Source organism: Sinocyclocheilus anshuiensis, unplaced genomic scaffold, assembly GCF_001515605.1.
Source record: "Sinocyclocheilus anshuiensis isolate Anshui unplaced genomic scaffold, SAMN03320099.WGS_v1.1 scaffold140, whole genome shotgun sequence".
Lineage (NCBI taxonomy): Eukaryota > Metazoa > Chordata > Actinopteri > Cypriniformes > Cyprinidae > Sinocyclocheilus > Sinocyclocheilus anshuiensis.
Genome location: NW_015554147.1, coordinates 2,528,646 through 2,551,701, shown reverse-complemented (window position 1 = coordinate 2,551,701; position 23,056 = coordinate 2,528,646). Strand labels below are relative to the sequence as shown.

Below are 23,056 nucleotides of genomic sequence, written 5' to 3'. Positions count from 1 at the left end.
ATAGTCAGATGGCAGTGGGTTTTCAAGCTGACTGTATGTGTGTGTGTGTGTGTGTGCGCGTGTGTGTGTGTGTGTGTGTGTGTGTGTGTTAGAAACATTTTGTTCTTTCTGTGCTCTTTCCTGAACACACAAACATGTGCACAAAGACACATTGTTCTTTTTGAGTGGATTTGTGATTATGCTTTTGAGAAAGTGCCATGTTGTCCAGGTCAACAGGAATGGCACAAATACAGAGTTACCTGCATAAAAAAAAAAGTTTTAAAAAAAGTGTCACATGTGCAAGATGCTCTAACCTCGCTCACATTTCTCTTAGAATAATGGCCCACCTATAAACATGTTGCATTGCTGGATATGTACCAGACCTGGGACCATATGAGCCCAAACCTGATTTTAAAGATATTTTTTGATTACGCTGCTTTGAAAACATTGGATCTAAATTTGTTTCACACCATTTTCATCCTAGTATGCAAAATGAAATCCTAAATTAAAAAAGAATATATAATTAATTAAAATGTAACTAAAAATAAATACCAAATAAAATGCCTGAAAAAGTCTAAACATTTCCTAAAATGTAATTTATAATAAACAATTTTAACAGTAATCTAAGTGAAAAGATAAGTGTAAAAATCAATATGAATTTGAGATTGTTTGTACAATTTTGCTTTATATCATAGAAATGTGCAGAATCATAAATTTACATATAAAGTATTTTGAAAATAACTTTTGCATTTTCTTAATTTATAATTTCTAATAAACTATTTTAAAGAATAATCTAAGTAAAGTGTTCAATTTAAAAATCTGCATTAATTTGAACTTTTATTTTAGTACAATTTTGCTTTCATAGAAATGCGCAGAATTCAAATATTTCTTAATGATTTTAAAAAGTCATAACTCAATCATAAAACTTTACGTCTGTTTTAAATTACATTATGAATAAGGAAGACAAGCTCGCCCTTTTCAAATTTGCATCCGTGAGTTGTTATTCAAGTCCGAGGAGACATTTCAGCATGATTTGGTAGCAATTTGACCTTTAAAAATAGAGAAAGAGGAGGTATTTGCTGCAAGATGAAGTGTAGCCAACCTTTTGGGGTTTTGAAAGGTTTTTGAAATACATTCTTTAATCACAATGAAAGAAAATTAAACACTGTCTCTATAGGATAAACACCAGCTCCAGTGGTGGAGGTCTTGGGTTGAAACCACTCCACAGCTCTTCACATTAGAGGAGGCTCTCTGTTAAAATCAGATTGAAGAAGCCAAAGGTCAGGGATGTGAATTTTTAGGTGAACTAACCCTTTAACAATAGTACATTGGATGGCCTACATGGTACCTAAATTGTTTGCCCCAAGATGAATAAAAATGTCCTCAAAGAGATCACCCAAAATGTAAAATTCTGTCATAATTTACTCAACCTCAGTTGTTCTAAACCTATATAAGTTTCTTTCTTTGCAAGAGAAGATATTTTGACGAATGTTGTTTTTTTTTACAAATACTATGGAAGTCAATGGCTTCGGTCAACCGAAAACGCTTTAAAATCAAACGGATAGTCATTTATTTACAAATGCTAAATCAATATTAACATGAGCAACTTGAACATGAAAAGTCCTATCCTAAGAATGCATGATTATATGGTTGGTAGAGAATTATGTGTATTTAGGTTAGTTATCAGAACAGACCTGTGACCCAATTTTTGGTCACAACCCACCCATTGAGAAACACTGATTTAGAACAGCAGGAGAAAAACAACTCACTGATTCTTGATTCATGGGATAAAACCTGTCCCACTATCCATTAGCTGTAAAAAAAATAGCATCATTTTTTTAAATGAATCATAGATTTGTTCTGAACACAAATGTATCATTAATGTCTTGAACTTCTAAAACCACCTGTACTGACCATAACTGAACGCTTCATATGGATTGATATAGTATGTATCTTTGCCTATTTATACATATAAAAAAAATAAATAAATCAACAGTTACAGGTGTCAAAGCTCAAGTGGACTTGATGAACAGTGACACAACAGCATTTAAACACAGAATAAGCCACATTAAGAATTCAGATGACCATATAGTTCAGGAGTTTGATCTGACCAATCATAACGCAGAATCTGCCATTTTTTTCCGTCAAACAAACCGGACAGGAGAGTAGATTAACGTCAGTGGACTTGAGCTTGAAAAATGATGTTTATTGACATCTTTCCGTGGTTGAAACCAGATTTCCTTCTGGTGTTCACTCACATTTATTTTGTGCTATAACTTGTAAAGAGGACGAGATGATCTGTTCACGTGCCGCTTGAACGGAGGTGCTACAGCGATCTGTCACCACACATTAAAGAGCCACAAATCGCTATTTATTGTTTGAATTTCTTAAAGATTTGAAAGCTGAGACTTTGTTTCATACCAAAAGTAACCTGCTCTGTCTTGTCTGTCGGCACTTTGTCAATGTCGTCTTTGCTTCGTAATGTATTTTTCGCTGCGTGAGAGCATGATGTGTGGTGTGAGAGTGTCATGGCTTGTTGGACGTAGCAACAGTAACTAAGCGGGGCTTGTTTTTGCGAAGGGTCAATTGTGGCTGGTGAGATCAAGGAGAGCCTCTAACATGTAGCCCTCAACATGTGCAGTGGAAGTACTGTCCTGCACTTCAGATGTGCCTCTGTGATTGCCAGTAAACTGATTAGCTTAATAAGGGGGCTGGAGGGACAGATGTGAAGAAGGACATAACATCTCATGCGTTCTGCAGTCTAAAAGGGTTTAATTGTTTACAGTTGATGGATTTTCAACCCAGACTCATGTGAAAATGTGCCTCTACCTATACTCTATTTCTGCAAAACTACAAAAACATACCAATTTACTCAGGGATTAAAGTGTTCCGTCGCTACGACGGATTTCCGTCAGTTCATAAAGACAATCACTTGCTTCATTCCTGAATGATTCAGCCGTTCGAACGAATCAATTGAATGAATGACTCAGTGATAAAATCAGTGACTTGCCGCCACCTGCTGGTGGATTTAGTTTCATTTTTAGCGTATAATTTCAGTTATTTAAATCATTTAATATTTTTGTATTCCTTTTTACCTTTGTAATGGCATCATTTTCATCTATGTCAAATTCAAAAATTTATGTTTATAAGCTTTTTAAAATTTCTATTTAAAACAATATAATAAGTAGAATAAGACAAATAAGTTACCAATCATATGAAATTAGTATTAATAAATTAATTTGTACAACAGAGGTGGCACAGAAGAACAGAAAAGTGGCTTGTAGGTACATTTTCAGAAGTTTAATGAGGCTCAGAGATAGCATGAGTGCAATTAAATTCATAAATTCATGTGGAGATTAATGTTTTAAATATAACATTTTGAATACAGAAATATGATTTAAATAACTGAAATTATATGCTAAAAATGAAACTAAATCCGTCAGCAGGTGGCGGCAAGTCACTGATTTTTATCACTGAGTCATTCATTCAATTGATTCGTTCGAACGGCTGAATCATTCAGGAATGAAGCAAGTGACTCTCTTTATGAACTAACGGAAATCCGTCGTAGCGACGGAACACTTTAATCCCTGATTTACTCCATATGTATGGCATTTCTGATGAAGTAAACTTGCTTGTTAGCACACCTGGTACAGCATTAGATTTATGATATGAAGCACTTGGGAGTCCTGTGAAACACAATTCATGATAAAAGTAAGCTGAAATGGCATGATTGTGTCAGCAAATGTCAGGTTTGCTTTTGTTAACACTATTGGTTAGGTTTGGGGTTGGGTTTAATGTAAGTGGTACGTCATTTGCAAATGTGATAGAGCATTAACTTTTTAGCGCCACTCAACGAACATTTAATTTCTGAATACGTACAACAACCATTGTAACAAAAGAGTGCCAGATTCACTTCTATCTGTTTCAGACACATGCTTTTAGTGCCACTCACTGGACATTTCACTTTTAAAGTGACACAAAACATAATATCATTTTGCCATACGTATGTTTTTCCAATGAACATTGGTTTGTAGATTTCACAGCTAAGTAATTTGTGATGTAACATTTGAATGTGTCATTTTAAATAATTACTAAAATGTATTTGTTATTATATAAGGAGAAGCTATTTTACCTGAGCCAAACAGTATGTTGTTGATATTCTTTGATACCATCTGTTATCCAGTAGAAGCATTTTATGTTAGATTACTTATGTAATGCCAACACACATAATATGGAGTATAAATAGTTTACAGATGAACATATGCACAAATATGGCACATATAAGTCCTACTTCATCTCTTGGGAAGAAGGCATGTCCCTGCCAAAGGAAACTGAGCATAATTAGAGTAATTGTATCAATATCACTACATAATTGTAAGCTAAAGGAATTAGCGCTGTAGATTTTGGTGCAGGTGTTCCTGCGGGCAGAGTGGGCCGGCGCTACTGATATTGTTCATATTTATAACGGTGCTCGTCTGTGATCTCAGTATATTAATTGCTCTCAGTTCTCATTCTTCAGGCCAACTGATTGTTAGTCGATACATGTTTACCTGAAATAAAAGCTGGATTGTTCGCTGCTATTTTGTGTGACTGGAGCAGTTTAAAATGTTTGATAATATGATGCAGTTTTCATTTCTCATTCGTGTTGTTTTTATTGGGTGCAGTTTTTTGCAGATCCATGCGCCAGCAGCCCCTGTCTCCATGGCAACTGTAGCCAGGACGTTGAGGGGGATGGGTTTGTGTGCGAGTGCAGTGAGGGTTACAGCGGGGTCCGGTGTGACCTGCCTACTTTGACCTTTGACCTGTCCGAGTCCACCTGGGACCTCGCCGAGAGCCTTGTACCGGAACATGCCACGCCCGCCACACCCGCCACACCTGCGACCACCACTCAAGTGTTTCAGCCAACCACAGTCCCCACCACTACTCAAGCTCCGCCCACACTGGAGCCGTGGCGACCCAAACCGGGTCAGAAAGTGGTGGAAATACTGTGGGAGGATCAGCAGGTGAGCAGGTGTGCGTTTGCATGCATTAAGTGTGCGTTTGTGTAAGCGTGATGTGTCGTGACAGTTGGGTCCGGTCTGGAAGGCAGGATTACTCCTGTGAGAAGCTTATTTGTGTGTGTTGTAGGTTACTGATGAAGCCGAATGTGTGAGTACCGCAGGAGGTGAGTCTGCCGGAATGATGACTGTTTCCATGGAGGTCACCGAGGAAACAGCTGTGAAGTAAGAAACTTTCTCATGCCCTGTTTTTCTTGGAAAGACATGTTAGAATTGAAGAGTTGTGGGCTTTTAATGTGTTTTAGTTTACTTTCTGTGGTATTTATGGATATTTCTAGCCTTGAACTACTGCAAAACAAAATATAAAACAAAAAGAATATAATAAATATTTAAAAATTTTAAAATAAAAATAATATATAAAAATGATCAAAATATGGATGGAAATATAATTCATCAATTATATATTTTATATGTTTGATTGATTATATAATTAAAATATACATTTTAAACCATAGCCACACTTTTGGGATACATTGACAATTTTACCATATCATTTCAAAGTACTTTTCATATGATTTTTGGCCAACATAACAGATAAATATACATTTTAGATCATATAAATAAAATAAAATAAAAAAAGCTTTAATATAGTAAATTATTGAATATTATACATTTAATATGATTTCAGTATGATAATAAATAATAAAAGAATAAGTCAAAATGTATCTTGTTCTTAACCATTATGTTCCCTTTGTACAGTGTGCTACATCTTTTTCCTGTCTTCAGTTCATTTGCATACTGACATGTGACTGATTTTGATGAGATCTCTTCCTCTCTCTGTGTATGTGTGTGTGTGTGTGTGTGTGTGTGTGTGTGTGTGTGTAGGTTGGTGGGTAATGTAAGTGGCTCCGCTGTGCTGTGGCGTGTAGGTGAGGCTGGTTATGAGCAGTGCTCTGTTGCAGATGGTACAATCATGTGGTTTCAGCAGAGCTCAGATGGCCTGGTGCTCCCTGACCAGTCCCTGCCATTCGGACACAACTACTTCATCAGTAAGTGTGTATGTGGAGGAATATACTGTATGAAACTATTTTTGTATTTGAAACTATAAATTGGGACTTTGCCTTTGAAACATCTGTGTGTATAATGTCTGTTTCCAACTTGTTTGCAATTCAGAATTTTTCCAGACACATTGATGAGTGTTGCGAGTCTTTTATTTGACCCTGTTTGATTCTGTGAGCCAAACAATGTCTGCCCTTGAGCCATTGCTGTCTGTGTGTGTGTTGTGTAAAAGGAAATAATAAATAATATCCACAATATGATTACAAATTAATTACATGGATTTGCTTTGTATAATAAATGTGAATCTAGATTTCTAGATTTATGTGTCTGGGTTAAGACAGGCAAAACAGGTGAATAGGGGTAATAAATAAAGTAAATAATATACTGTGATTATAGTAAAGTGAATATACTGTTTATTATTTAATTATAATAATTATAATCAAAATTTTGTATCTCTTTTAAACATCTTTTTTTATAGTAACTGTTAATTGTGCATTCATCATCTTTGAATAACTAACTTTGGTTTTTATTTCCGTAAAACACAGCAGTCAAGCTTAAAACAAGCTAAAATCAATCAGAACACATTAGCACCTGCATAGCAACACCCTGGCAACCACTCTTGTGGCTTAACGCGCACTTTCTTTGAAAAAAAAAAAATATATATATTTTTTTACTCTCTACTACGACTATGAACTTTTTTGTTTATCTCTCTCCATGTAGGTGTGTTGCATGTTGGTGCACCCTCTGGTCCAGAGGTCACTTTGAGGCTGCATCTCAATGTAAAAACCAATAACTGTATGGAGCCCGGAAGTGGATTCAGTGACCCACAATGCTCTGGAAAAGGAAAATGCATCACCCAGTCCTCTGTGGTAATGGCCTTAGATCATAATAAGCGTTATGTGCTTATTATTTTATCTTTTTAGAGCACTGAAAGGCTAATAGTTCTCTTTGGTGGTTACGTAAGTTTAAATTATAATATATATGAAAATTAGGATTTTTAAAAGTTTTAAAAGTAAGATTTATAAATATTATATAAATGTCTATTATATTCCCCAGGGCTGTGTTTATTTTATTAATTAATAATAAAAACAGTAAGATTGTGAAATATTATTACAATTTTAAATAACTATTTTCTATTGTTATGTGCTTATTATTTTATCTTTTTAGAGCACTGAAAGGCCAGTATTGCACCACTGAATGTGTACTGCTGTTTTTCCTTCTAAAGTGTTGATATAATAGTTATACCTTTGTTCAGTTTGTGTGCTTTCTGTCCTGAGTTTCTGTGAACATTTGATGATGTGTGTTTAAATGTGAATCACAGGACACATTTTACTGCCAGTGTGATGATGGGTACTCTGGGATCTTCTGTGAGGAGTTTGACGCATGTCACCTGAAGCCCTGCGAGAACAACGGCACCTGTGCTGACCTCACACAGAGAGATGAAGGACAAAACTACACCTGTACCTGCCAACCAGGTGTGTGAGCTTATGTGTGTTTGAGGGATTTTCAGGAAACTGTGTCAGGACATGTGTGTCCCCTGGCTGAATTACCACGATAGAGTTAACAGGATTCTGATCTTAATCGCATTATTTGATAGATTTTACTCTGTTTAGTGTGCAATGTATGATAACTTTTAAAATAAATGTTTGTTTTGACTGGAATGTCATGATCCTTCAGAAATCATTCTAATATGCTGATTTAATGCTCAAGCAACATTTATTGTTATTGTCAATGATGAAAACAGTTCTGATGCTTAATAGTTTTGTAGAAATCGTGATAATTTTTTTCATACATTTTTATAACCAATACAGATGCCAATTATTTCCGTGTTTCTATGTCCTTCAGCTGATATTCAGGACCTTTATTTATTTAATGTTTTACTTCGTTTTATTTCATTTCATCTTCATATCACAAAAATAAAAACATGGCATGGCAGCTGCAACAATAATATTAACAACAGGCAAACTAAATTGACGAAGTTTAATGTTTTCAGATGGAGAACATAAACATAAATAAATGACAAGGGAGTCTGTCAGCTTTGCACAAATGTAATTACTCGCTTTTGATGACTAGAAAGATCAAAAGAACAGTATTTAGTGTTATTAGTTTTGCTGTAAAATTCCCTTTCCCTATTTAGCTCTACATAAACATCAAACATTTATATTAAAAACATTGAAAACCACCCACAATGTGCTTTTATTCATTTAAATGCATTCAAAATATTAACATGAAAGTTCTATTTGCATAACAGGAATCTAGCAAGAAGCAATGTCCTTATGAATTGTGTAGATATGTCTTGTGTCTGTTTTTGTGAATAATGGAGGTTAACCTTGGGCAGAGCACAGAGCTTTAATGCTCTGATGATGCTTTAAATGAAAAGATAGGGCAGGGGAAAAAAATGGAAAATGAAGAACAAACTAAAGGTTGAGCAAGAGACATTGAAGGTCGGGGATTTGTGCCTTTGATCATGTAAATGAAGATTAATTTGAGCCAGTTATTTGAGTTATTTAAAGCCTTCCAGAAGAAACAACTGTGCCTTTTTAAGAAATGCTGTCATGGACATGCTGATGGAAGGCATATCTGTTAGGGTCTAGTGGAAGCATACAAACAAACACTTTTTACCGTTCTGTCCATTTCTGTAAGAGGATTATGGAGAACACAGGAGGGCATAAATTATGTTAATTAGCAGTGTTGTAAGAAAAGCAGCAAGCCTACATTGGCTGACTGATTCTTGTTGATTTATAACTGAAGGCTTTGTTCAATTTTTTTTCTCTCATTGTTTTTATCTGAAGGAAAAGAACAGATTGTGTTTACTGCAGCCATTTGTGTGTGTGAGTCAGGTTTTATCAACATTATAAGCACTAAATATTCCCACAAGGATAGTAAAACCTGAAATCACCAACATCCCCACGAGGAAAACAGCTTAATAAACTCAATGTCTTAGTGCAAAAGGGTTTTTGAGAAGGTTTTTTTTATAAAAACAGTAGAACTCATAGGAAAGTTCCAAGCAAAAAAAAGTTTGCTTGTGTATTAGAGATTGACCGATATAGATGTTTTTAAAAACCGATAACAATGCGATTGTTTGTATGTTTATTTGTCTGAAAACTGATATGCAAAATTAAAAAATTTAAAATCATGCAAACACAACTAGTTCCCTGGAATAATTATGCATTGTTATACATTGTCGGTGGATTAAGGAAAACCGATTATCGGTCAATCTCTAGTTTGTACGATGCATTATAATTGAATGTGTTTTTAAATTAAGATGTGTTATGTGTTTTTGTAAGGTTTAGTTTAAGGGATAAAAATATCTTTAGCTCAATATAAAAACAAAGTTCCCATCAAACTCAAATGTGTGCAGGTGTATTAGACATTGACTGATATTGATATTTGATATTTGACTGATACCAATGCCAATTATTTGACTGTTTATATGTCTGATAACTGATATGCAGAACTGATATACATTCAATGTTTTATTTTAACAATCATAAAAAAACAAAAGCAGCTAGTTCCCTGGAATAATTATACATTGTCAGAAGTTGCAAAGAAAATAGTAAATACGGTCCCTTTCAAATTACATTTAATATTAATATTTTTGTTGCCGTCTAGAATAGGTTATAAAATACTTGCTGACAGTACTATTTTGAGTCTTTAAACTGAATAGGGCATCTGTAGCAAATGACAAGCACATCTTTTCAAACGCTGTCAGTCACCCATATTTTTAAACACGTTTATTTATAATATTGGTGGATCTGATATCGCCAACCCGATATACCATTAAGGAAAAGCTATTATCGGTTGCTAAAACCGATTATCGGTTACCGATAATCTCTAGTTTGTACGATGCATTAAAATTGAATGAGTTTTTAAATGAAGATGTGTTACGTATTTTTATGAGATTTCGTTTTAGGGATAAAAATATCTTTAGCTCAATATAAAAACAAAGTTCCCATCAAAATCAAATGTGTGCAGGTATATTAGAGATTGACCGATATTGATATTTGATTACCATTAAGGAAAAGCTATTATCGGTCGCTAAAACCGATAATTGGTCAATCTCTAGTGTGTATGATGTATTAAAATTGAATGTGTTTTTAAATTCTGATATGTGATACAATCTGTGTGTGTGTTTTAGGTTTTGAGGGAGACCGTTGTCAGTCATTGGTCGATCACTGTGTTTCTGGACCCTGCAGGAACGGAGCCACTTGCTCCAGCAGCCTAGAAGGACCTCACTGCTATTGTGCTGAAGGTACTTATTAATAGCCTCCTCTCATGAAATCATGTCTGACACGATTAAATCTGTTGTGTGCTTGTCTCTATGTGTATGTTTGGAAGTGTATGTGTGTGTTAAGCTTGAATCGTCCTGATTCAAGCTCTATTTCTGTTCCTTCTCCTCTTGCTCTCTCTAAGTGTGTCAGAGAGTTGCTTTTTTAAACTCTCTTTCTTTCTTCCAATTAATCGTGAAGCACGGCCCAGCGCTGCCCTCTCTCTCAGGAGGACTGTACTTTCAGCACTAGCTCTCTCTCTAACCAGGGCGCACTCTCAGTCAGCAGATAGAACAGGGACACAACCACTTCTGCTCCCTAAAGAAGCACTAGAATCAGACAAGAAAATAAATTTGATAGAAGTCCTCTGAACTTTGGTGGCAGAAATGCACTGAAATATTAATCTTGTGGTGTGAACAGGCACCCTACACCACCGTTTGAAACAAGGAATGCTGAAACAATAAGGAAAGTGGCACCATTAGCACATTTTTAATTAGTGTGGTGCAGCTCAGGGTACGGCTTTTAATATTTCAACAACCTCATGAGGCAGTTAATAGCTATTTCGGCATCTCAGGGCTAAAACATCCATTGAAACTCTAAAAGGTAATAGAAACGACCGCAAACAGCAATGAAAGGCATCCGGCTGGAATCTAACCTTTAGTACCATTCAAAACATAGTTCAATCAACAAACGAAAATTCTTTAATTATTCTACATGTTGTTTTATATCTGTATGCTTTTATTTTTTAACTTTTACAAAGTCACTTTCCAGAGCCTTCACCCTTTCTTCTCCTCTCTGTTGAAATGAGCTACAAGCCTTCACTCCAACTGCTGAAACATCACAATTTTCAAGATGCAGTTGAAGACATTCCTTATCCACCAGCAGTTAACCACTCTACAACCCTAAACCAATTAACTTGGCATTTCTCCTCTGCTCTACCTACCTGTAGCTTTCTAATAAACATGGCATTGTATACTGTGAATGAAGCAAAATTGGTTATTCTCCTCCTGTAAATGTATTCTTTCAGTGGAACACAATTGGATGATTTTTTCAAAGCAGTTTATCATACAATCACAGTTGGTAATATTCACATTTATGAATTGCCATAAATGCACTATAAAAGTAGTCCAAATTACTCATGCGCTATGCTCCAAGTCTTCTGAAGCCGTATTCGCTGCAAATATTCCGCTTCGATGAAGCTCTCAGATGAAATATGGTACTACCAATTGTGTGATGTCTGATGTCTGATGTCTGTGACGTTTGGTCATCCAAACTGACATTGATTTGAGCTTACATGTACATTTGACTTCAGAAAAATGAAATAGTACACAAGTTAAATGGACGACTGTTAAGGTGCTTTTTTGCTGGAGCTTCACAGTCGTGGTATGTGACCTGTCATAGTTTTTGAAAAAAATAAGAGCATACAGGCTTGGAACAACAGGAGGATGAATAAATAATGACAGCATTTTTATTTTGGGGAGAACTATTCCTGTAATACTGGCAGTGAAGCACATTCATGTCGGCTCTGTCAGGCTGAGAGAGTTTCATTAAGATAATGGTATGTGACCTGTCATAGTTTTTGAAAAAAATAAGAGCATACAGGTTTGGAACAACAGGAGGATGAATAAATAATGACAGCATTTTTATTTTGGGGAGAACTATTCCTCTAATACTGGCAGTGAAGCACATTCATGTCGGCTCTGTCAGGCTGAGAGAGTTTCATTAAGATAATACATGAAATTGCTTCCGTAAGGGAAACTGTGGGCGGATCGGCGCACTGAGCTCTATTTCTCTGTGTGTGAATGACATTTATTGGGGGGGATCATAGCCTCCAAGCTTGTAATCTGCTGGTGCGTTCATGTTAGAAGAGACTACAAATCCACAAAAACAAACATACACTGTACTGTACATGTGTGCCTGCACACGCTTGTATGCAGAATTCTGGTTGTCTTGACATATGGTCTTTCTTTTTACTGACTTTTTAAACAAACAACTGATAAATCTGAACTTGAACCCACCCCTACAAGATCACATTCATCTCAGAATGCCACACCCAGATCTCAACATCCAGTCAACAGCCGCTCTACATTTTATTCTTTTTCAATAATCCTTTATGCTCAGATGTTTGTCACAATGTGTAAGAACAGATCTGTCGCTACTTCCATTTCATTGTGACTTTAAATGGTAGCAACATCTGTCAAATACTGTCACATAAAATCTCATCCGTGTTCACGGGTTTTCTCATCTTTGAATAGTAGATGTTCTCTCACGTTCTTCATGGCTGTAATTTTCTATAGTGGTTATTGAGATTGAAGGCTACATGATTCAGATCGAATGAACTGCATCAGACTCAAACTGGTTTCTTTATGCAATACTGCACATCTTAGTCTCTTCCTCTTTCTCTCTGTTAGGGTATCAGGGTGCCAAGTGTGAGCAGAAGATTGATCCTTGTGCTTCTGGGCCCTGCCACAATAATGCCAGCTGCTCCGCACAGGGTGCCGGTTTGGGCTTCAGCTGCACCTGTCCTACAAGTTTCACCGGACCTACCTGCGCCCAGCTTGTGGACTTCTGCGCCCTCAACCCATGCGCTCACGGCATCTGCCGCAGCATCGGCACTAGTTATAGGTGCCTGTGTGTACCAGGTGAGGATCTCGTTGGGTTCTGCTCATAGCTGTGCCTCTCCCTTACATTCCTTCCAAGACCATCTGGTTGCCATGGCAACTGCCTCCTGTGTATTGCGTGCACAGACATCATTGTCTGTGAAGTGTGACTGCACCAGCTGTGCAGCCAGATCAGTCTATCACCCCGCTCTGACAAGAGGTGTCCGATGGGACCTAAACATTCTCTGGGGGGATTGCAAGTAATGCTCAATGGGATTGCGCTATGAAGACGACACTTCTGACGACAAATGCCCGTTCCTGTGGGATTGCTGAGATTTGCACTCTCAGTAAACACAAAATGGTCCTCAGCAAAACAAATGATCAAATGATTTAAGGGCAGCATTCTGGGCCTGGGTTTACGTAATTTTCAGTATCATCATAGTATGCATGTACTGCACTAACCCTAACCCTAACCCTAACCCTAACCCTAACCAGTATGCGCGTGACCTCAGCCAGCGTTTTCATGAAAATCAAATTTTTGTAGATTACACCGGACGATAATTGTATTGTTTTAAAAAACTTGCACTTTAAAAACATTTTCAAAAGTTTGCATTTTCATGTGAATGACCGGCCAAAATGCATAAAAAGTTTGAACAACCCAAGACAATTTCATCAGTAATCGTAACTTCTGGAGAGAAATGCGTTTGCGAGAAATGCGGTATACTTTGAAATGCTCTGTGTTCAGTGTTTTTACTTTGATCTTTAGCATCACTATTATTATTGCTCTTACTTGGGGTTAGCGATTTAAACAGATCCTTTACTCCAAAGTTTTCACATGCTAAATGAAAAAGAAATCTCATATTCTTACAATGAAGAAGGGAATGGAGCCATTTATGGAGAAAATCATAGATATTTGTTGGTGGGTTCTTTTGAGTTAAAACAGTAAATAATCATCTAGCAACCACACTTGACACCCTAGCAGCTGCATAGCCACTCAAAACAAAGTAATATGTAAAATAATGTAGTGTTCATCATGTGTGTGTATGTGTGTGTGTGTGTGTGTGTGTGTGTGTTTGGAAGAGCCAAGAAATGCTTAATGCAGACATTTTGCACCTCACATTACTATATGCTGTTACTTTACTTTGTCAAATATTTTCATGCATACATTTCACAATATAATATACACAGGACGATATCTATGGATCAATATACACAATACAGAAAAAAAAAAAAAACATTTTTTCTCATAGTCATCTGTGCCATCAGTTTGCTCCTGCTCACCTAATCCTGTAAACCCCAACTAAACTAAACACTGCTCTCTAGTGGCTCTCTAGGAATATTTAAGTTAAAATACAGCTTAAGCTCTATCAACCACATCTATGACATGCTGTTGACTGCTATAGACAACAATTTTCTGTTTTTCTATCTATTCTCTTAGGTTATCATGGTCTTTACTGTGAGGAGGAGTATAATGAATGCGTGTCTGCTCCCTGTCAGAATTACGCCACATGCAGAGACCTGATCAATGCTTACGAGTGCATCTGTGTCCCACAGTTCACAGGTGCGTTTAATGCACTCGGAGTTAAAAATGTAAGTAAAAAAACGACGTGATTAATGTGATGTGGGTTATTTCAGGTAAGCACTGTGAGATATATAAGGACCCCTGTCTGAGGCTCAGGTGCCAGAATGGAGGACACTGTGACAGTGGAGAAAGAAACACATCCTGTGTGTGTCCTCCAGGATATATGGGTGAATATTGTGTTTGTTTATGATTGTATGATATATTTGTGTCTTTATCTGTGTTCGGAATAACTCCTACTGCTAATATTGGGATTTTCAATCTATTAGAAGCCACAGACCTCTAAATATGATCATACTTGTGCAAGATTTTAAAAGGCAGCTATATATTTTAATTAATAAAGTTTATATTGTGAAAAAATTATATTGTGTAAAATATTATTTCATAAATATTTACTTTCTAATAATTGGGCAAATATTTAGCAATATTAATAAAAGTGTTAAGATACTTTTTACATGTAGTACTGTACTGTTAGATGTAGTATTTATTTATTTTAATTAAAAAAAATTGTAATTAAATTTTTATTTTGTGTAATGTTATTTAATAAAACAATAAGCCCCAAGAAGCTATGGTTTACAGTGAATTTATAACAGCTAAGGGGCGTTTTTAGGCACGACACGAAGCGGAGTGCCTAAAACCCCCTTAGCTGTTATAAATTCACTGTAAACCATGGCTTGTTGGGGCTTATTGCTTTATTATAAAACAGTTATTCCATATACGTATTAAGGTTTCACAGAATAAAACAGAGCAAATATTTTCGCGGAGTGCCTAAAAACGCCCCTTAGCTGTTATAAATTCACTGTAAAAACAGTTGTGGTTCCAACAAAGTGTTTGCCGAGCAGCACACAGAAGTAAACAAAGGTGTATGTTTGTAGTGTAATTTACAACAGCTTCGAACGTGGCTCAACCAATCAGAATCAAGGACCGGAAATATCCGTTTTATCATTTTTTTTTACCTTTTTTGCCTATAGTACTATACTGTTAGATGTAGTATTTGTTTGTTTGTTTATTTATTTACATGTTTTATTTATTTTTAATAAAAATATTTATTATAATCAAATTTTTATTTTGTGTAATCTTATTTTTATTATTTAATTTTACTTTTTTTTTTTGTCTGTTGACCCCCTAGCAGCCCCCCAGTTGGAAAATCCCTAACCTAATACATTTGCCAGTGTAAGTGTGCAATATGACACACTTCACAATATACCGTATCTCACAATGCATTGTGTTCAACTATCAATTTCCACCGCTATTGGATCAGACAGCCATTAAGACATTTTCACACAAATTGGACTAAACATGCAAAAATATATATATTTTTTTTTTCAAGATAACTTGCTCTTGCATTGTTTTACATGTGTACTGCACAGTATGCAGTATGCAGCATCCAGCAGGCTAGTATGCTTTCCCAAACATAGCTATTGAGTATTTTGAGAGGAATAGTGATAGTAGGTCTGTATTCTGTCTCAAACACTTTTTTGTCTCTTTGTAGGCGACAACTGTGAGGTTGACGTCAACCAGTGTGAGAGTAACCCCTGTCACCATGGCGGCACCTGCATCGACCAATCAAACGGCTACACCTGTCACTGCCCTCCCGGCTGGGTCGGCGGAAGCTGTGAGATCCGTGAGTTTACGCCGGCCTTCTGACCTACAAACACTACACAGTTATTGCAAGGGGTGAAGGGAAATGCTTCAGGAATGATTTATTTATAATTATTTTATTCATAACAAAAACACAAATATGATTTAAAATTGTCCATGGGGGCAGCGACTTAAAGGGACGTGGTGTTCTTGCTCTGCTTGTGGCAGTTCAGATATTTTTCCATGATGACTTAGGCCTCAAGGACAGCGTTATGTATGCACAGGGGTAGAGAGCGGATCCTCTGAGGAGTGACGTGCTCCTGCCTTTTATGGCAGCTGTGACTCGGCACCATTAGTGTCCTGTGAACCTCCTCACGGTCCGCCCGCTCACATCATTGTGGAACGACTGTGACGTGCGAGGAGGCGGAGCCATGTGACTCTCTGAAATAACTTGCCATTCAGAGATTCTCAGGAATATCCCACTGTGTTTATGGGTGTGTATATTTCCTTGCTAGCTGTCGCTCAGTCTGTGGCTGTTATTAAAGCATTTCATCAGACTGCTAGCATTTCATTCTAGACTGCTGTTGTAAATGTAAAGAACTGCATTGTTCACCCAGAACCCCCTAGCAACTATCCAGAACACCCTAGCAACATTATAACAGAAGTCCTTAGCAACCACATAGCATAGTGGCAAGTTTTTTCTCAGGAAGACACCCAATAACACTTTCTTGTCTCTCTTTCTTCATCCTTCTCATCTTTCTTTCAGATCTGCAGTGGAAGATGGCTCAGCCGGTCGACTCGCTGACCAACATGCCTCGTCACTCTCTGTACATAATCATCGGCGCTCTGTGTGTGGCTTTCGTCTTGATGCTCATCATCCTCATCGTTGGCATCTGTCGCATCAGCCGCATCGAGTACCAGGGCTCGTCCCGTCATGCCTACCAGGAGTTTTACAACTGCCACAGTATTGACAGCGATTTCAGCAATGCTATCGCCTCCATTCGCCACGCGAGGTAATATATTATTTTATATTACTTTTTTTTAATGTTTTCTTCTGTGAAACACAAAAGAAGCTGTTTTAAAGAATGTTCAGGCTGCTCTTTCCAGTACAACTTAATGAATGAGAAAATGAGACTGTTTCTTTGTAGGGCTGCAAACAACAATTCTTGTTATAATCGATTAATCGAACAATTATTAGAACGATTAATCAACTAATCGATTATTTCACAGATTAATCAGTAGGCTTTGATTGATTATTCAGCTTTTGCAAGTCATTTAAATATTAAGTTATACATATTCTATACATATTTATATACATATAGAGCTGCTTTATAGCAGAAAATAAAGTTGTAATTCTAACTGAAAGTGACATGTTTAAAGGCAAGGTAGGTGATTTGGTTCAAAAACATTTTTTGTTTTGCTGGTTGAAAGTCTCTTCACATCCCAATAGCAATCAAGTTAAGTGGTCTAAATGTATTTATATCATCTGTGGAAGGCGTGTTCGTCCAATCATATCCCTCAGTCCGAGGACTAAGATACGCTGTCCTACCTGCCTGTCAATAAACCTCCGCGCACTCTTTTCGTGCAGAGATGATACTTCAGCGTGTTTCATTACGCTATTGCAGCCCGAGCGAGAATGGAAGGTGTTATTATTGTAATATTATGCACTTTATACTCTAAAGTTTTCTCACCGGTGAATGAGACATGAGATAATCTGACAGCATTGCATTCAACCCTCCACCAATGCCGTCTCTCATCGTGTCGCTGGTTAGCCTCTGCGCATTCGTGTGCTTTGGAGAGTGATTATGCAGGGAGGGTGGGATCTTATGCTTTCAAAGCTGGCATGCTATTGCTAGCCTCTCCGAAATCACCTGCCCTACCTTTAATACTGTAAAGCTGCTTGCTTTAAAGCAATCTATTGCATAAAGCGTTATATAAATAAACGTGATGTGACTTGACTGGAGTGCCAATTGCAGAGCTTGTGCAAACATCCACATCGCTATGATCAAATGCTTTCTTAAAGGTGCATTCACCCCTCCACCAATGCCGTCTCTCATCGTGTCGCTGGTTAGCCTCTGCGCATTCGTGTGCTTTGGAGAGTGATTATGCAGGGAGGGTGGGATCTTATGCTTTCAAAGCTGGCATGCTATTGCTAGCCTCTCCGAAATCACCTGCCCTACCTTTAATACTGTAAAGCTGCTTGCTTTAAAGCAATCTATTGCATAAAGCGTTATATAAATAAACGTGATGTGACTTGACTGGAGTGCCAATTGCAGAGCTTGTGCAAACATCCACATCGCTATGATCAAATGCTTTCTTAAAGGTGCTGTATGTAGGATTGACACCGAGTGGTTGAACTAGGTATTGCAGTCCAAATTCAAAATATTGGAGAGGGGTTTTTTTTCACCTGGCCCCTCCTCCTCAGACTTGATGCACATGCAGGTTGCCAGATTGACGACACCAACAGGAACGAGCGCACTTGACGATGAATGAAATTAAATACGCTGTGTTTTCTGCCAACTGACAACCCGGGGTCCCGAAAAACAATTGGGTAAACTGGCAGTGGGCGGGTTTCACAAACCAAGACAGAGACCGACATTCCGGCCCGGAACGCACATTTTCAAAGGAGAATAACTGACTGTAGCATTGTTTTTCAGATAAACAAGTATGTTAACTTAGCATGTTTCTTAAATATCTGCAAACATATTATGGTATTTTTATGCTTTAGTAGAGTCAAAAACGTACATACAGCACCTTTAACGTTTCATTTGCACTTCTCATAAGCGTGTCGTCTTCTGTTGGATTGGAGCCGGGAGGGCTGAATTACAGTCTTGCGCTACAGCGCCACGCTGGTCAAACCACGTTATTACAGGCCTTTACATTAGGTCAACAAGCGAAAACAAAAACATTTGTTGACAATTTTTTTATTGTTGATGTTATCGATAATATCGACTTAATGTTTCAGTCCTATTCCGTTGTGTGTGTTACAGGTTTGGGAAGAAATCCAGACCAGCAATGTATGATGCGACTCCCATCAGTTATGAAGATTACAGCCCTGATGACAAGCCTCTAGTCGCACTCATTAAAACGAAAGATTTGTGAGGCAATACATCTGCACACACACACACACACACACACTGCAAACACACAGTCACTATTCCAGCCTTTAAAATGAGTCAATCCGTGCAGTATTTATTTCCAGAGAATAGGTTTCAAAAATGAATCAAACCTTTAAAAAACTTTTGAAATTGATATATTTTATCATTGTAAACCATGAAGCTTTAAATTCACATCAGGCACTAGGAGTGCTGCACAGAATTAGTTTAATGGAATAATCCCAAACAAATGTGCTTTGTTTGCAGCCGCAAATATTTCGTGGAATGTGAGTAGACGAATAAAAAGCTTTGTCGCAAAATGTGTGTGAGGGGGGCGTTTAACCGAACCCTCCCACCCTCTAGACTCTGATTACAAATTTGATAGCAGCAGTCCAAGCAAAAGCTGTAAAATTAGAGTAATAGAGCTCACAGCACAGTTAAACTGTAACTTTATACAGAAGAATTAAAAGATAAGATGATGTAGGTTGCCTCACTGGTGCATGGATAGGATCAATGGTTCAGCATTACTCTGTTTGCTGTTTATTTCTTCTTGTTCATTGTGGTCTCTTTTGTGTCATATACTTGGTGTTAGCAAAGTCTTACGATACCACTGTCCATGTGAAGGCAGCACAACAAAGTGCTTTTAAGAGTAATATTTGGTGGTGTCGTTTCACTAAGTAAAAAAAACTCCTGATCTATATTTCATAGTGTTTTTTGGAACGTAACTTGAAAAGACTTCTCTGTTCCAGTACACCTGCAAAGCTCCCTAAGGTGCGGTCACATTTACTGCTGCTAGACAAACATTTGCAAGCGAAATCCACTCGTTTCAATAGGAATCTGTACGATCTGGAGTTTCACATGAGGGTCAAAAAGTTTCCCATTCAGATTTCGCTTGTTTTCAAGTTGGTCATGTGAATTCGCTGCATTTGAAAGCGGCTTCTGTGTGAACTGTGCTTCATTCATCGCTTAACTCTTGACAAGGGACATTTTTTTGCCCTGCAAAATCTCACCAAAATTTTCAAAATGTGGCTACAGATTACCATAGAGAGTTAAAGTCCACATGAAATAAAAATGTACACTATTTATTTTGTTAGCGCACATGGCTAGTCTTGAGGTGAACAATTAATCCTCAAATTAATCCACAAAAAAATAATAATAATAATTCAGAAAAACCTAAAAAGAATTAGAAAATACATGAAAACCAATGAGTCTGTAAAACGACATACAGTAAAACGATAAAAACTATCAAGAATTTGCTCATAAATAACATCAAAATATAATCTGTCAACGTCAAAATATAAACAGACATGTACATGTTTAATAAACTGTACACTATTAAAGGTGTTCTTACACAGAGTGCCATTTGGGTTTTGACCTTTACTTGATAAAGAACACAGTTTATGGGGCCTTACATGTTTACATGGCCTTACATGTTGTCAGATTGTTAAGCATAATCATAAGATTGTGAATGTAATGCATGAGAGCCATGGAAAGTTCAAGAACTGAAAATGCTGCCTGTGTAATGGAAGTTGTAGGGAAAATAAGGTGGACAAGTAGGAAACTTTGAAACTTTTAATCTGCACAGAATGTTTATTGGCATCGAAACTGACTTAAAAATAGCCTCCAAGAATAAGATTACTGTACCTTCCCCATTAGTATCTACCGAGACATTAGTGAGCTCATGGTAAGAGTATTGGAACAAAAGAAGTGTCTCTGCCAGGTCCTGGAGTCTGGTTAAGACCGGTGTATTTCTGACATGCGCTTCTGGTGTTCCTGCATTGGGTTCCAGCTCTCTATCGCTCACTTTCTCTTCATTTGCATATGGCTGGATTGGTACTCATGCGATATTTTCATTCTTTCCATTACCCATCTCCCTTTCTCTCTTATCTTCCATGTCTGCTCCTACTTATACTCATTGTATTATATATGGTTATCCTCTTGCTTAGTATAGATAGGTAGACGTTGCCCACTGTAGCTGATCTGAGACCAGTTCTGATGCCTTTTAATGGCTGAATAAAAGGAATAGTTTGCCTAAAAATGAATTTACCTCATGTTGCTCCAAACCCATATTTTATTTCTGTGAAACACAAAAGGAATTATTTTGCAGAATGTCCAAGCTGCTCTTTTTTCATGCAATGAAAGTACTGTAAAAAAAAGAAAAAGCACCATAACAGTAGTCCATATGACACATGCACTATATTAAAGGTATTCTGAAACCATATGATAAAACTGTATGATGAGCAGAGTGAAATACAAGATCTCCATCGTAGCTTTCAAATCTCATTCATGTTTGTAAGTATCAAAACATTGCGCCTCAAGAAGCATTGTGCCACATTTGGTTTGGTTTGAATGATATCTAATACAATTGGTTCAGGTTTCTTATGGCTGATCTCGCTGTTTGAATATTTTGAATTGAGGGTGAATGAGATTTGGGAGACTTTTTGGGTTTTTTTTTACTGTGTTTTGTCCATTTTGGAGATGAACCCAGGTATATCACAGCTTGGACATTCTCCAAATATCCTGTTTTAGTGTTCTACAGAAGATCGGAAATTAAGAGCATGAGAGCTAGTAAAGATTGGATCTTCATCTTTAGATGAATGATCACTTCAAGGCTGTGGGTACTGTAAACTGGTCTAGGATCAGTACTAAAGGGAAGCTTCTAACCCAAGCACTGTTTTTGTTAGATAAAGATAACACCCATTTGGTTATATATGTGGAATGATGTGTTAATAAAAGTTAAAGTGAAATCCTAAAGCCTGTTTTAATGCTTGGATGTTTAACATGATAAACGAGACAAGATACAATGAACCTTAAAAATACAAATCCTGATGGATGTTTCTAATAATGAAAGTGATTAGTACATGTTGTAGATATTTAATTGTAGATAAGGAAGCACTACATGTAACTTCATATCACAGGGAACAAGACGTTTTGGAAGATGCCGCGCACATCAGACGTGTTTTCTTTAACCCAAAGAACAGATGGTAAGTCTCATACACACACAAACACGCTTTATCTCTCCAAGCAGTCCAAACTCATAACCACTTTCCCTGTAGTGCACAAAGCAAACTTGGCATTTGTAAAAGCATTCAGTGTTGTAATCATGTCTCATGTCTCAAGATGAGAAACACACACTCAGATGCAGACGGTAAGAGAGAGGATGTGTTTTCCACAGCCGGAATGCCTTTGACTGGCTGTGCATGGAATATCCCCCAGCTGGTCATGCCCTTATATGGAGTTCAAACGATGTCCTAGACCCTTCAGTGAGCTTGTGTGGGCTCCAGATGTTCTGAAAGTAAACATCTGTAAGAATGGTGTACTATGATGATGCTCTGGCCACTCAGAAATCCCCCCCACTGCAGGGAAGAAAGGACACACTTTTGATGGCTTTGACTTTGGAGACAGACTACGGTCCCTTTTGACCCCCTTAAGTGTTTGACCTCTCATTTTATTTTAAGAAGTTTCTGGTTCAGAATAGAGATGAATGCCATTGTTCTGCTACATGTAGAAAATATGAAATCCTGTAGTGTACATTAATGCATACATAGTTATAGGATTAACAGAAAAATATATATACAGTGTATGATGCAGTGTAGGTTTTACCACTAAAATATTGTGCTTTTTAAAAAATGTTGCATTCACTTGAAATGAATTCATCTGAAGAGTATTCACTTTTTTGATTGTGGAATAAATGAATAATAGGTAAAATATGTGTGCGAGTCAGTGGCATCCATAGCTATTGTATAAACTCTAAGACCAGAAAAACTTGCACTTTTAAATATTCTCTTTGAACCAAATGTGTGGGCTACTATGGGTGTCACAGACCTCTGGCGGGGCAGGGGGGTACTGGCGGTACGAGGGCACAATCGGGGTCCTGATTGAGAAGGGGGGGGGGGGG

The 23,056-nt window shown here is 37.2% G+C and overlaps 1 protein-coding gene across 1 annotated transcript in view; it reads left to right on the top strand.

The window, feature by feature from the left end:
* Positions 1-19,255, top strand: part of dner (delta/notch-like EGF repeat containing) — a 23,721-nt gene extending 4,466 nt beyond the window's left edge. The window contains exons 2-13 of the mRNA XM_016463228.1: positions 4,644-4,982; positions 5,107-5,201; positions 5,862-6,025; positions 6,756-6,904; positions 7,357-7,510; positions 10,174-10,287; positions 12,715-12,945; positions 14,342-14,464; positions 14,539-14,652; positions 15,975-16,106; positions 16,830-17,076; positions 19,054-19,255. Coding sequence (XP_016318714.1) covers positions 4,644-4,982; positions 5,107-5,201; positions 5,862-6,025; positions 6,756-6,904; positions 7,357-7,510; positions 10,174-10,287; positions 12,715-12,945; positions 14,342-14,464; positions 14,539-14,652; positions 15,975-16,106; positions 16,830-17,076; positions 19,054-19,165 — 1,974 coding nt within the window. The 3' untranslated portion in view covers positions 19,166-19,255. The remainder of the gene's footprint in view (positions 1-4,643; positions 4,983-5,106; positions 5,202-5,861; positions 6,026-6,755; positions 6,905-7,356; positions 7,511-10,173; positions 10,288-12,714; positions 12,946-14,341; positions 14,465-14,538; positions 14,653-15,974; positions 16,107-16,829; positions 17,077-19,053) is intronic.
* Positions 19,256-23,056: the final 3,801 nt, after the last annotated feature.